The following is a 12479-nucleotide window of genomic DNA, read 5'->3' on the forward strand; positions in this document are numbered from 1 at the left end:
TCAGAGTCTGGTTCTCTATCTTATGTGCTATGTCCTTAGGCATAAATGTGAAAGGACGTGGTGAAGGATCTAAACAATAGCTTGTTTTAGCAAGAATACCACAAGAATGGTTAATTGCCAAATGCATTATGCAGGAATGGGAAGAGGTCTCTTTAGGCTGAGGTGGGCATGTTATGTTATCTGAATGTATTGTGAGCGATTGCCGTGTCAGTAAAAATACTAAAACATCGTTTTTAAATGGCTCCATCATACTCCTTTTTATGGTTATACCATAACCTATTTAAGTTATTACCAGTTTTCTGTTTTAGATAGGACTGCAATCGGGGTGCTCTTGTAAAATTAACTTCTGAATGTAGGATTCAAAAGGAGTCTTTTGAACACTTTTTTTAAGATTTTTAATATCTATTGTTAAACATTTGCTTTTGGGAAGATTGTACAAATGTACAGTGGGCCACAAATAGTACTTACTGTACTTTGCCCTTTGTAGCTTTGAGTATTAAAAGAAGCCTTTACTAATTTAATAGGTCAGAAGGGGTTATCTGGTTTTAATTCGAGTGTCTGGTTACTGGTGTAGGTGGAACTGTTTTCATGTTTTATTGCTATTTAAATTTGTTTTGTGAATTATCTTTTTGCATTCTTTGCTTATTTTCCTGTTGATGTCTTAGGGTTTTTCTTGCCAGATTTAGTGAGCCTTTTATAAATTCAGGACAATGTGTTCTTTTTCTCCATTTTAGCTTTTAATATGGCTTAGTTTTTTAAAAATATATTAGCGTTTTAAATGTTCACACAGTTAAATCCTAAAAAAATTTTTTTTAATGTTTATTTATTTATTTATTTATTTTTTAATTTTTTTTTTTCAACGTTTATTTATTTTTGGGACAGAGAGAGACAGAGCATGAACGGGGGAGGGGCAGAGAGAGAGGGAGACACAGAATCGGAAACAAGCTCCAGGCTCTGAGCCATCAGCCCAGAGCCTAATGCGGGGCTCGAACTCCCGGACCGCGGGATCGTGACCTGGCTGAAGTCGGACGCTTAACCGACTGCGCCACCCAGGCGCCCCATGTTTATTTATTTTTATTTTTTTTAACGTTTTATTTATTTTTGAGAGAGACAGAGACAGAGTCTGAGCCGGGGAGGGGCAGAGAGAGAGGGAGTCACAGAATCCGAAGCAGGCTCCAGACTCCTAGCTGCCCACACAGAGCCCAACGTGAGGCTCAAACTCACGAACTGTGAGATCATGACCTGAGCCGAAGTTGATGCTTAACCGACGGAGCCACCCAGGTGCCCCCACATAGTTAAGTCTTTTAGTTTTCTTCCATTTATTAAAGCTAGAGAGTCCAACACATGAAATTAAGGGAAAATAATTTTAGACCCATTTTCTGGAAAAATAACATAAATATTTATTTGTAAATATTTATAACATAACATAAATATTTATAATATATAAATAAATATTTATAACATAAATATCATTTTCTGTGATATTTTCTGGAAGATTACTGTAGGCTACACGCAAACTGTAAAGGAGCTTATAATATGGGCTTTATGTATTTTTACATCATTGGAAACCTTCTTGCAGTAAGTTGTGCACATAGTAGGTCCTAACTGTCGATGGAATGAATAAGGGTTAATTCAATGAATTATCACTGATAACCACTTCAGTAAATTTCACTGGTTCTTGGCACCTTTTCCTCTGGATTCTCTGTATGCACTCATTTTCTGAGAACTAGTGAACTAATAAAAAGACACAGGAGTGCCCTTTCTTTTAGGCTTATATTTCTACGGCTTTTTGCATTACTGGTACTATATGTTACATGCCTGGTAAGAGCTTTGTTCCTGGAAATGGTATTTGAGTGAGAGTTAATGTAGAACCTGTCGTAATATCCCAGTTTCCCTTGTTTTAGTAGAAATATTCGATTGCCTTCCTCTCAGATTCTGCTAGTTTGCTAGTGCTTTTTCATTTTTTTTTTCCAGAATTTGAATAAGTGATTAAATGAGTTAATTTGGTATGTGGAGATCTGTACCATACAGTTTTCCAAATTTATTACTATTCACAGTTTCTTCAAGAAATGAACAGATGAGATAGACTTTCTTGGTATTAAGGTGCTAAAAGCTTGTACTAACCTTAGTGTATATATGTTTGAATTCTGGACTATCGAAAGCATTGCACATCTAAGTTATCAGAAAGTAGTCAGAATTGTAATTTACATGGAGCATAAGAGAACTATAGGAGTAGGGATCTTGCTTTTATTGTTTTGTTTTGTTTTTTAAATAGCTTTCTGTGCATCAGGAAGTCTCTGATTCACATCCAGGTGTTCCCCCCAACCCCAAGGGGAAAAAAAAGCAAAAGAAATGAAGTAGCTTTATTGAGATATAATTCATATACCGTATAATTCACCTATCTGAAGTGTCCAGATCAATTGGTTTACTACTTTCACGGTTTAATACATCTGTGAGTGTATATGTAACCACTACCACACTCAATTTTAGAGCATTTTAATCACCTCAAAAAGAAACTCTACACCCTTTAGCTATTGCCACCCTCAAATCCCCATGCCCTTCAACCCTAAGTGACCATTAATCTGCTTTCTGTCTCTGGATATTTGACTGTTCTAAACATTTTATATAAATTGAAGGATACAACATGTGGTCTTTTGTGATTGACTTCTTTCCCATAGCATAATGTTTTCAAGTTTCATCCATGTTATGCCATGTATCAGTCTTAATTCCTTTATACAGCTGAATGATATTCCTTTTAAAGGATTTAATATATTTTGTTTATCCATTCATCATTTGATTAACATTGAGTTGTTTCCACCTTTTGGCATTATGAATAATGCTGCTATAAACATTCATGCACAAGTGTTTGTGTGGACACGTGTTTTCATTTTTCTTGGGTAAATACTTAGGATTGCAACTGTTCCATCGTATGTTTTCCAGTGTGACTGCACCATTTAACATTCCCACCAGCAGCTTACGAGAGTTCTGATTTCTTCACCTCCTGGCCCACACTTACAATTATCTAACTTGTTGATTATAACTATCCTATTGGGTATCAAATGCCATCTTTTGGTTTTGATTTACGTTTTCCTAATGGCGGTGAGCATCTTTTCAGATGCTTGTTAGCCATTTACATATCTTCTTTAGAGAAGTGTCTATTCAGATCCTATCTCCATTTTTAAATTGGGTTCTCTGTCTTTTTATTACTGAGTTATAAGAGTTCTTTGTATATTCTTGATGTGTCCCTTATCAGATATATGATTAGCAAATATTTTCTCTCGTTCTGTGGATTATCTTATTCACTTTCTTGATAGTGCCTTTTGATGCACAAACATTTTACATTTTGATGAAGTCTAATTTATTTATTTTTTTCCTTTGTTGCTCATGCTTTTGAGTCCATATCTAAGGATCCATTGCCAAATCTGAGGTCCTACAAATTTACCCCAGTTTTTGTGTAAGAGTTTTATAATTTTAGCTCTTACATTTAGATCTTTGATGCATTTTGAATTGATTTTTGTATATAGTGTGAGGGTGCATCTTCGTTCTTTTGTATGTGGTTATCTGTTTATCCGAGCACCATTTGCTGAAAAGACTCTTCTTTCCCCATTGAAGGTCTAGGCACTTTTGTCAAAAGTCCGTTAAGTTTATATCTGGACACTCAGTTCTGTTCCATTGATCTATGTACCTATCATATGCCATAACCACACTCCTTAATTATTGTTACTTTTGTAGTAATTGCAACAGGAAATCGGGAAGGTGAGTCCTTCAACAGTAGTCTTTATGGGATTGTTTCGGTTACCTTTATCTTCTAACCCCTTGTATCCCTGTGCCTAGAATAATGTTTAGGATATAGTAACTATTAGTAAGTATTTATTGCAAGGATGCTTTAAAGTAACTAATTCAGCTTCAATTTAAGCGGTAAATTGATTCTTTAAAAAGAATTTTCCAACTGTAGCCAACACTTTTTCAGTATATTTTGTAAGATACCTCAGTTCCTTATTATTTCTATCTCTGTTAATAAAAGTTTCTAGTAATGCAATATATCATGGGAGTATGTTGCTTTATTAAAGGTCTTGTAGGCACTGAGGAAAGAACCATAGATGAAAAAAACATCAACAAAAGTAGTAGTGATTAACCAACACAATATCAAGCTGTAAGGAAGTATTGAGACTCAGTATAGTTAAAGTTATTCTTGTAGAAGAGGGATATACTTGTTTATTTAAATATAAATTTTCAGAAATTGAGTGGCTTCTTGGGGCGCCTGGGTGGCTCAGTCGGTTAAGCGTCCAACTTCAGCTCAGGTTGTGGTCTCATGGTTCGTGGGTTCGAGCCCTGCATTGGGCTCTGTGCTGACAGCTCAGAGCCTGGAACCTGCTTCAGATTCTGTGTCTCCCTCTCTCTGCCCCTACCCTGCTCACACTCTGTCTCTTTCTCTCTCTCAAAAATAAATGTTAAAAAAATTATAAAAAAAAAGGAATAGAGTGGCTTCTTGTCTTAATATATTAGAAATTTTGTTTGGATGATTGTAGCTAAGTCAGAAAAATTTAGGGGCATTTTTTTTCTGTCAATGATTTTTTTCCCCTCAGCAGTAGAAATTAGAGTAATAGAACTACTTATAGTTTTTCTGACAAGCAGACATGAGAAACTGCCACAAATGCTATGTATTTGTTTGGTGTTCTGGTGCCATCTATAGTTGAAAAGTATGTCGTATATTTAAGTGATACCAGTCTTGTGTGCTAAATCTTGTTTTAGATCTTTTATCTTCCCTTCTACAATTAGGTTTACAAAGAGTCTTTCTGATCTTATGTAAATTATAGAAACTGGGACACAAACAAAGTGTTTTGATTGCTACAAAATAAATGGGTTGGATTTGGCTATTTGTAAATATTTCAACCAATAAAATGAAATGTTTCCCTTCTTATATTAATTTCTTTGTTTTTAAACAAAATTTTCCCTCTTTGTTTCCTAAAGTAACTGCTGTATGATCCTATCGTAAAATAGTTAGCTATGTTGTGAAATTAGTCACTTTGAAAGTTAAGTATGGCTTTTCCTTATATGTAAAACAGAGTAGATAGAGTACCATTTTGTTTTAACACTAAATAATCCACAGAGCAATTTTTAAAATAAAAATTTATACATATACTGCCTTTTAGTGGTATATAATAAACCATTCCTATCATACTTTGGATAAATGTAAATACAGAACAACTGTTTTCAGACACTGGATAATGGACTATACGGGATTGTCCTCCCTGAGACAAGGGAAACAAATGAAGAGAGCCCTGTAATTACCCTGGTTTTCTGCCCACAAACCGTTCTAGACTGTGGTGCAGGCAGGAATATCCGCAGCAAAGCAGAGTAGTCTTCTTGAATTGAGGAGGCAGATTGGAGTTCAGGGAGACTGAAGTGGTTGGAAGTTGAGGGCAGAGTTCTGTAGAGAAAGGAATGATATAGAAAAAGAACTCCGGAAATCTACCAAAGACTTCTTTGAGTGTTTGAATACAAGATGCACTTGTGTAGAGTAGAAACTCTACAAGGTTAAGCAAAGAGCCACTGGAGAACTGTGAGCCAAAAGGTGCCCAGAGTTCACATGGGACTTGGAGGTATTTGAATTTCCAGTGGTCAAAGTGAAAAGTTCTTGTTTGTTGGTCACTGGGACATGCAATAAAGATATGGAAGATTCACATCTTAGTAGTAGAATCCTAGAGTAAAAGCATGTCTGGAATTAGCCTACCCAAGCTTGAAAACAAACCTTGACAGGATAAAGTGGAATTAGAAATAACAGCTTGTGAAAAAAAAAAAAAAAGAAAATGCCAAATGGTCTCTAAAGGAAGATAACAAAATTCAGATAGTTGCATAAAATTATAATGTCTAACATGTGACCAAAAATTACTAGACATGTCAATAAGCCCGAAAAGATGACCCTTGACCTAGAGAAACAATCAATAGAAACAATCCCAGAAATTTCAAAAATGATAGAAGTAGAAGAAGGAATTGTTAATGTGGTTGCAATTCAGCTGTTTAAAGGAAAACATGAACGAACATTGGAGAAAAATAAATAGATAAAAAAGGCCACATGGAACTTCAAGAGATGAAAAATAGAGTATCTGAAATTACAAATACACCAGGTGGGATTTTCAACAGAACAGACCCTATAGAAAAAAAATTACTGAACTTGTGGGCCTAGCAACGTCAGTGTTGTAAGATGTAGTACAGAGAGAACAAAGACCAGAAAAAATGTAGAGAACAACAGTGACACATGAGGACGTATCAAGCAGTCAGCATTGTGTAATTGAAGTTCCTAAAAGAGGAAAGAAAGGGGGAAAACAGGGAAAAGATTAAGAAATAATGACTGTAAATGTTTCAAATTTGATGAGCACTATAAACCCATAGATTTAAAAAATTTGATGAGGCCCAGGAAGGATAAACACAAAGGCAACCATCACTGGAAAAATCACTGCTTAAATCTCTTGTTCTTCTGTAGTTCTCTAGTTCTTCTCTAGGATTTACTTATTCTTAAATTAACTGTGTTACAAAATTAAATGTTATTTTAATTAACCACTTTTGCAGGGAGTGTGGAGGTTCATGTCATCCTAAACCTAAAACAACAGCGTGTCACCAAAGATTGAAAATGATTTTCTTATTTGGTTTACTTCATGACCATTTGGTGAGTTTTAAGTCAGTTTTGTGTGAAGCCAGTATTTGTGGTTGGGAGGGGGTTTTCCTCCGTTCTTGGCTAGTGTGGCTGTGCCCTTGTAGCTTGAGTATTGATTTTGAATTAGTTATGCCTCTGAAACCTCATTCTCTGAGTGTCTAGTACATGTCAGGATGAGGTATTTTGAAAAGAGAACTCTGCTAAATGTGTGGTAAATATTCTCTAGGTCATTGCTTCTTTACCTTTTTTCGGTCATAGATTGTATTTGAGAATCTGATCAAAACCGTAGACTCTTGACTCCTCTGAAAAATGCACGTAATAAAAATTTGCATTCAGTTTCAGGGAATTCGTGGTCTGATGATTGAGCTATAAGGTAATATAGTTTTGGGGTGCCTGAGCGACACAACTGGTTAAGCATCCAGCTCTTGATTTCGGCTCAGGTCATAATCCCTGACCTCAATGTGGGATTGAGCCCTACATTGGGCTCTGTGCTGAGTGTGGAGCCTGCTTAGGAATATTTCTCTTTCCCTCTGCCCCTCTGCCCTGCTAGCAAGCGCTCACTCTCTCTCTCTGTGTCTCTCTCAAATAAAAATCAAAAAGGGGCACCTGGGTGGCTCAGTCAGTTAAGTGTCCAGCTTTGGCTCAGGTCATGATCTTGTAGTTTGTGAGTTTGAGCCCTGCGTCGGGCTCTTTGCTGACAGCTCAGTGCCTGGAGCCTGCTTTGGATTTTGTGTCTCCCCCTCTCTCTGGCCCTCCCATGCTCATGGTCTGTTTCTCTCTGCCTCTTAATAATAATAATAAACGTTAGAAAAAAAATTAAACAAAAATACAGTTTTGAAACGTTAACTCTTTTTGCGTTCCCTATATTTTTTGTACATGTTGCATTTAAGTGTATACTGTGAGACATTCTTTTCTGAAACCGTAGGTGGTGTTTATTTTTGGCACAAACAAGACTTCTAGGCTCTACATTTCCAGTAAATTTCACGTTGGCCTTATGTATTCAACCACAGTTACCAATTATGTTCTCTTGAGTGAAGAAAGCTATATAATTAAAAATGGGAGCTTTTATTTTTTTCTTCTAAAATTGTTTTAGACCCATTTACATTTTTTCCTAGTTTACATAGTTTTTAATTAGAAGAAAATTATATTTTTCACGAGACAACTTTGTGTACGTGTATATATCTTTAATTACGTCTTTGGTGTTGGGTAGTGTTTTACTACTTGGTTGTTAAGGGGCCATTTCTAAGGATTTCACGATCCCTAAAGGCATCGTTCCTCTCAGGTGAGCAGTTCTCTTTCCTCTTTGGGCTCCCAGCCGGGGAACGGTCTTGCTTGTCGAAATAGCATAGACAGAATAACCCTTTAGGTTGACTTTGTGATGGAATAGTTGAGAAGCCTTGTGTGTGAAAAAGTCGACGTAGTGCCAGAAAATGGTGCGTATCTGTACGTCTGTCTGGTAGCGCACAGTGGGGCGGGAGATGCTTAGGGAGGTGGGTTCGCTCATGTCCTCCCCGCTTTAGCGCCCGCGCGGCTACATGTTCCTGTTAGGACGAAGGACATAATCCGACGGCCGCCTGCGCCTGCGGGGGCTCTCGTTCACTCTGCCCGCTCTGCGCCTGGTCGTCACGGCCTTTCGGTTCCTCCTGAGCCCCGTGCTCCTCTGTCTCAGCCGCTCCTCCTCTCCTTCGTCCAGTCGGGGCCTTTGGAGCTTTCAAATCTCGGTTGAAATGTTGCTTCTTAAAGAAGTCTGCTTTATCGTCGCTGAGAATTGTCCCAGTTCTCGGGGCTGGACCCCGTCCGCCAGCAGTCGTTCACAGCGTAATGGGGGACCGCACTGAAAACACTGGTGTGTGCGCACTTATGTGCTAAGTATCTAGTGCTTTCTGTAGATTGGAAGCTGCAGGAGGGCAGGAATGGTGACGCTCTCGTTGAGTCGTGTGTTCTTCCTCAACTCTTAGCACAGCGCTTGTCCGGTAGGGCCACTGTTGAACGAATGGCACAGTTAACGTCCTGGAGGAGCTAATAGTGTCGCTGACGCAGCTACACACACAGGGAAGCATGGGACAGTTAATGTGTGTTTTCAGCTCTAAATAAACCAGTCACTACAACGAAGACCCAAGAAACAAAAAAACGGAAGTGAATAATACACCTTAAAATTTTTATATTGCCCTCTGTCTCCTCTCTTACACAAAATTCTGTTCTCAATGAAAAAAAAGTTAATTGTTAATTTCAAATGATCGTTCTCTGATTTAAAAGGCTTGCTTTTCTGTCCTTCTAGGGGGTAGTTTCAGGCTCTGTTTTAGGTATAAACACACGCAGATTTACACAAAACGAGTGGAAACACTAGCCTGATCTGAGGAGTGCTCTATTAGAGGACAGTAAATTAAGGGAAGACAGGGTGTAATTCTTGGACTTGGTAGGGAAGGTAAGCAGCTACCTGAAGGGGAGAGGATTTGACTTAGACCTTTTATACGCAGAAAGAAGTAGGGCAAGCAAAGCCCTCACTATTCTGTTTCGTTTTGTTTTTTCACTTAAATTGTAGTCACACTGTGGTCGCCAGCCGAATTGAGACTCAGTATCTTAGCCAGGCTAACGCCTTCATAGGTGAGGAAATTTCGACGCGGAGTGGTTAAAAGGCATCAGCAAAGATACGAGTCCTGCAGCTCGGCTGAGTCTACATCTCCGAACTGTTCCCACGTTCTTTCTCCAGCCCGTAGGGGCCTCCTTCCACAGGGGGAGTATTCCTCCGTGTCTGCCACCGGGAGAGGGCAGACGTCCCAGCAACCAGGCTGGGGGTGCAGGGGCCCTGGGCCATGGGGTTAGGCCAGGACTCCAGTTCTGGCTCAGGTCCTTTCCAGCTGAGCACACAAGTTACCTTTGCAGCTTAGGGATCGCAGTAGTACCTGCGGGGGTCGTCGGGAAGGTGAAATGAGATAACATTTGTAGAGTGCCCAACTGACTACCTAGTATGTAATGGGTATTTGATGACGAGCGCTTCTCATAATCAATGAGAAGTGGCCTTCTGGGCAAAGAAGCCTTTCTACAATGGCTCCATAAGCTCTGGCAAGGATTAGGTGAAATTACATGTGATGGTTAGCATAGTGCCTGGCAGATGGTCAGAATTCAGTACCTAATGGAGGCAATTATACTGTTAGAATGGAAATCATTCATTACTGTGTAACGAATTATACAGCTGATTAAAAACATAAATAGAAATCTGATGGCATATCCCAATTTTGGAAGTCACTGTTTTAAAGGGCATTTCTTTCCTTATCGTTTGAAATTTTTTTACAACCACAATCATCAGTTCTGTTGATAAAGAATTGCTTGATTTCATAATACTACATTTTCCATTTAGTCCTGGTTCTTAGTCTTTTGTACCTGGTACAGTAACACCAAATTTATTCAGCATCATCGAGGAACTGTCTCATACAGCATCATTAAGATAATCAAGTGTAAAATAAATTGGTTATTATAAAATAGTTTAGATTTAGAGACAATTGCAAAGATAGTGGAAAGAATTTCAGTATTTCTACTGTCTACATTTGTCACAGCTAGTGAGCCAGCGTTGACACGTTATTCTACCTAAGTGGTGGGGAGTTAACCTCCCCGTCCTTGGGAGGGGAATGTAGACTTAAATTCTTTGGATTTTTGTCTGTACAGGCGATTTCTCTCTTCTCCCATGTATTTATTTAGTAATTATATCAATATGGATTCATGGTTATAATTGGATATAATTCATGGGTATAATTCTATATCTGTATTTCGTTGCTCAGAATTTTCCAGTTTTGGCCAACGGGAGCTCTGTTTCTGTGTCCTTCTAAAATACTCCCATAGGTTGTTTGTTTGCTTGTTTGTTTGTTTTTTGAGCACTTCCTCACTTGCTGGCACTACAAAGCGTTCCAGGCTTGTGTTACATCTTCTTTGCCCCAGTCCTGAGCTCAGCCATTGCTTCTGGTTCTTCTATTGGAGCATGGTGCTGGAAACCCAAGATCTGGTCCCTAGATAAATGAGCTTTTCTGAGCTGATGTCAAAGCAGAGGTGAGGGATGTTATGTCCAAATTGTCCTAATTGCTTTCCTCACTTTTCTTTGCAGTTTACGTCACTAAAAACCCTGGGAGAATATATTTCATACACTCATATTTCCTAGATCTATCTACCCCCAAGAGTTAGGGTTCATCTTTTGAGTGTGTGTGTGTGTGCGTGTGTGTGTGTCACAGAGCATATTTATAGTTAAAACTATTTTAAAAATCTGAATTAGAAAGGTAACTTGAGCTAAGGCGATTCAGACAGCTCATGTGTTTCCTACAGAAAGAGGCTCCTCAGTTACTTGATTTCTAAGAATGACAGGGAGTAATTCATGATAGAAAATGTGTTTTTTTCCACAAATAAATTAAAATTAAAATAAGGGAATTTAAAAAATGTTCTCATTTGTTAGAGTAGGTAGAGGGACATCATAATTCTTATTGCTATCTTAAAAAAATTTTTTTTTGCTCCCTTTAAAATTTTAAGCCTTTTTCTTGTTTCTCTTTAATGTTTTGTGCACACTTGGCATAGAAGACCCTTTGTTTGCTCTTCCTTCCAGCATTGATCCAGTTTTTCATCTTCCCACTTAAGCTGCTTCAGCCCTGCAGTTCTCTTTATTTATTTATTTTTTTAGGTTTATTTAGTTTGAGCGAGCGAGAGCATGAGCAGGGATGTGGCAGAGAGAGAGGGGGAGAGAGAGAGAGAGAGAGAGAGAGAGTCCTAAGCAGGCTCCACACTGTCAGCGCGGAGTCTGACGTGGGGCTCGAACCTGCAAACCGCGAGATCGTGATCGGAGCTGAAACCAAGAGTCGGGTGCTAAACTGACTGAGCTACCCAGGCACCCCTGCAATTCTCCTTTTGAATGAATTAGCACTTTTATGTTGCTTTCTTTAAATTCTTTTCCATGGGCATTTCATCATCAGATGCGTTCACAACAAGACTGATCTGTGCTTATTTTCACGTCTTGTATTGAAAAGACATCCTCTCACTTGTGCTGCCGGCATCCTTCTCCTGTTCATGTTGAACAACTCAGCTGGAAGGCCCCAAATCGGTGCATCTCAGAAGGGTTTTTGTCCCATTTTGATTGTCTCCTTGCGAATCTATATTCATACGATCTAGTGTTGATTTGCAGAGCTTTGGAAAAAGATATAGATGATAGATATGCTCATACATTTTTGGAGCTGTTAGAACTGGTAAAAATAAGAAAGCACACCTGAAAATGTCTTATTCTTTGCCCTCTTATTTTTATCCTCAGTTCTTGCAGCAAAATTGCAGAAAAAACGAGAATAATCACATTTGTCTTTTCATCTGTAGCATGACTTATATGTATTTAGATACCTAAAGCTTCTCTTTCTTTATCTTTTTTTCTCTCTCTCTTCTTTTGGTTCTAGTTCTTTTTTGGAGTAGTCTTCTGGTTAACCAGAAATGAAAGATAAGTCTTTAAAGCAGTTTGTTATATTTGTTTATAAGACTTTGTTTTCTGAAAGACTTCATCTGAAAATACTTTTTTTTTTTTTTTTTTTTTGAGAGTGGCGGGGAGAGGGGGAGGGCAGAAGAAGCCGGAGAGAGAGAATCCCAAGCAGGCTGCACGCCCAGCATGGAGCCCAGATGTGAGGCTCAGTATCACAACTGTGAGATCATGACCTGAACTGAAATCAAGAGTCAGACGCTCAACTGACTGAGCCACCAAGGCACCCCTGAAAATCTTTTTTCAACAGGTTATAATTATTTTTATTTCTAATGATGAGCAGAACTTATCCATATGGAGTGTATGTTTATTTTTTTATCTTTAAGTGTT

General features: G+C 38.4%; 1 protein-coding gene across 10 annotated transcripts in view; it reads left to right on the top strand.

Annotated features, from left to right (window-relative positions):
• Positions 1–12479, top strand: part of MAP3K4 (mitogen-activated protein kinase kinase kinase 4) — a 114842-nt gene that overhangs the window by 19282 nt on the left and 83081 nt on the right. Inside the window, exon 1 of one of the 10 annotated variants that reach the window (XM_045500217.1) lies at positions 6576–6667. The exons of 8 other annotated variants lie outside the window; for them this stretch is intronic. In XM_045500217.1, the coding sequence (XP_045356173.1) occupies positions 6657–6667 (11 nt within the window). In that variant the 5' untranslated portion in view covers positions 6576–6656. Of the gene's footprint in view, positions 1–6575; positions 6668–12479 lie in introns of those variants that run through there. One more of the 10 variants, XM_045500214.1, reaches the window with a different exon arrangement.

This window comes from Leopardus geoffroyi, chromosome B2, assembly GCF_018350155.1.
Source record: "Leopardus geoffroyi isolate Oge1 chromosome B2, O.geoffroyi_Oge1_pat1.0, whole genome shotgun sequence".
Taxonomy (NCBI): Eukaryota; Metazoa; Chordata; class Mammalia; order Carnivora; family Felidae; genus Leopardus; species Leopardus geoffroyi.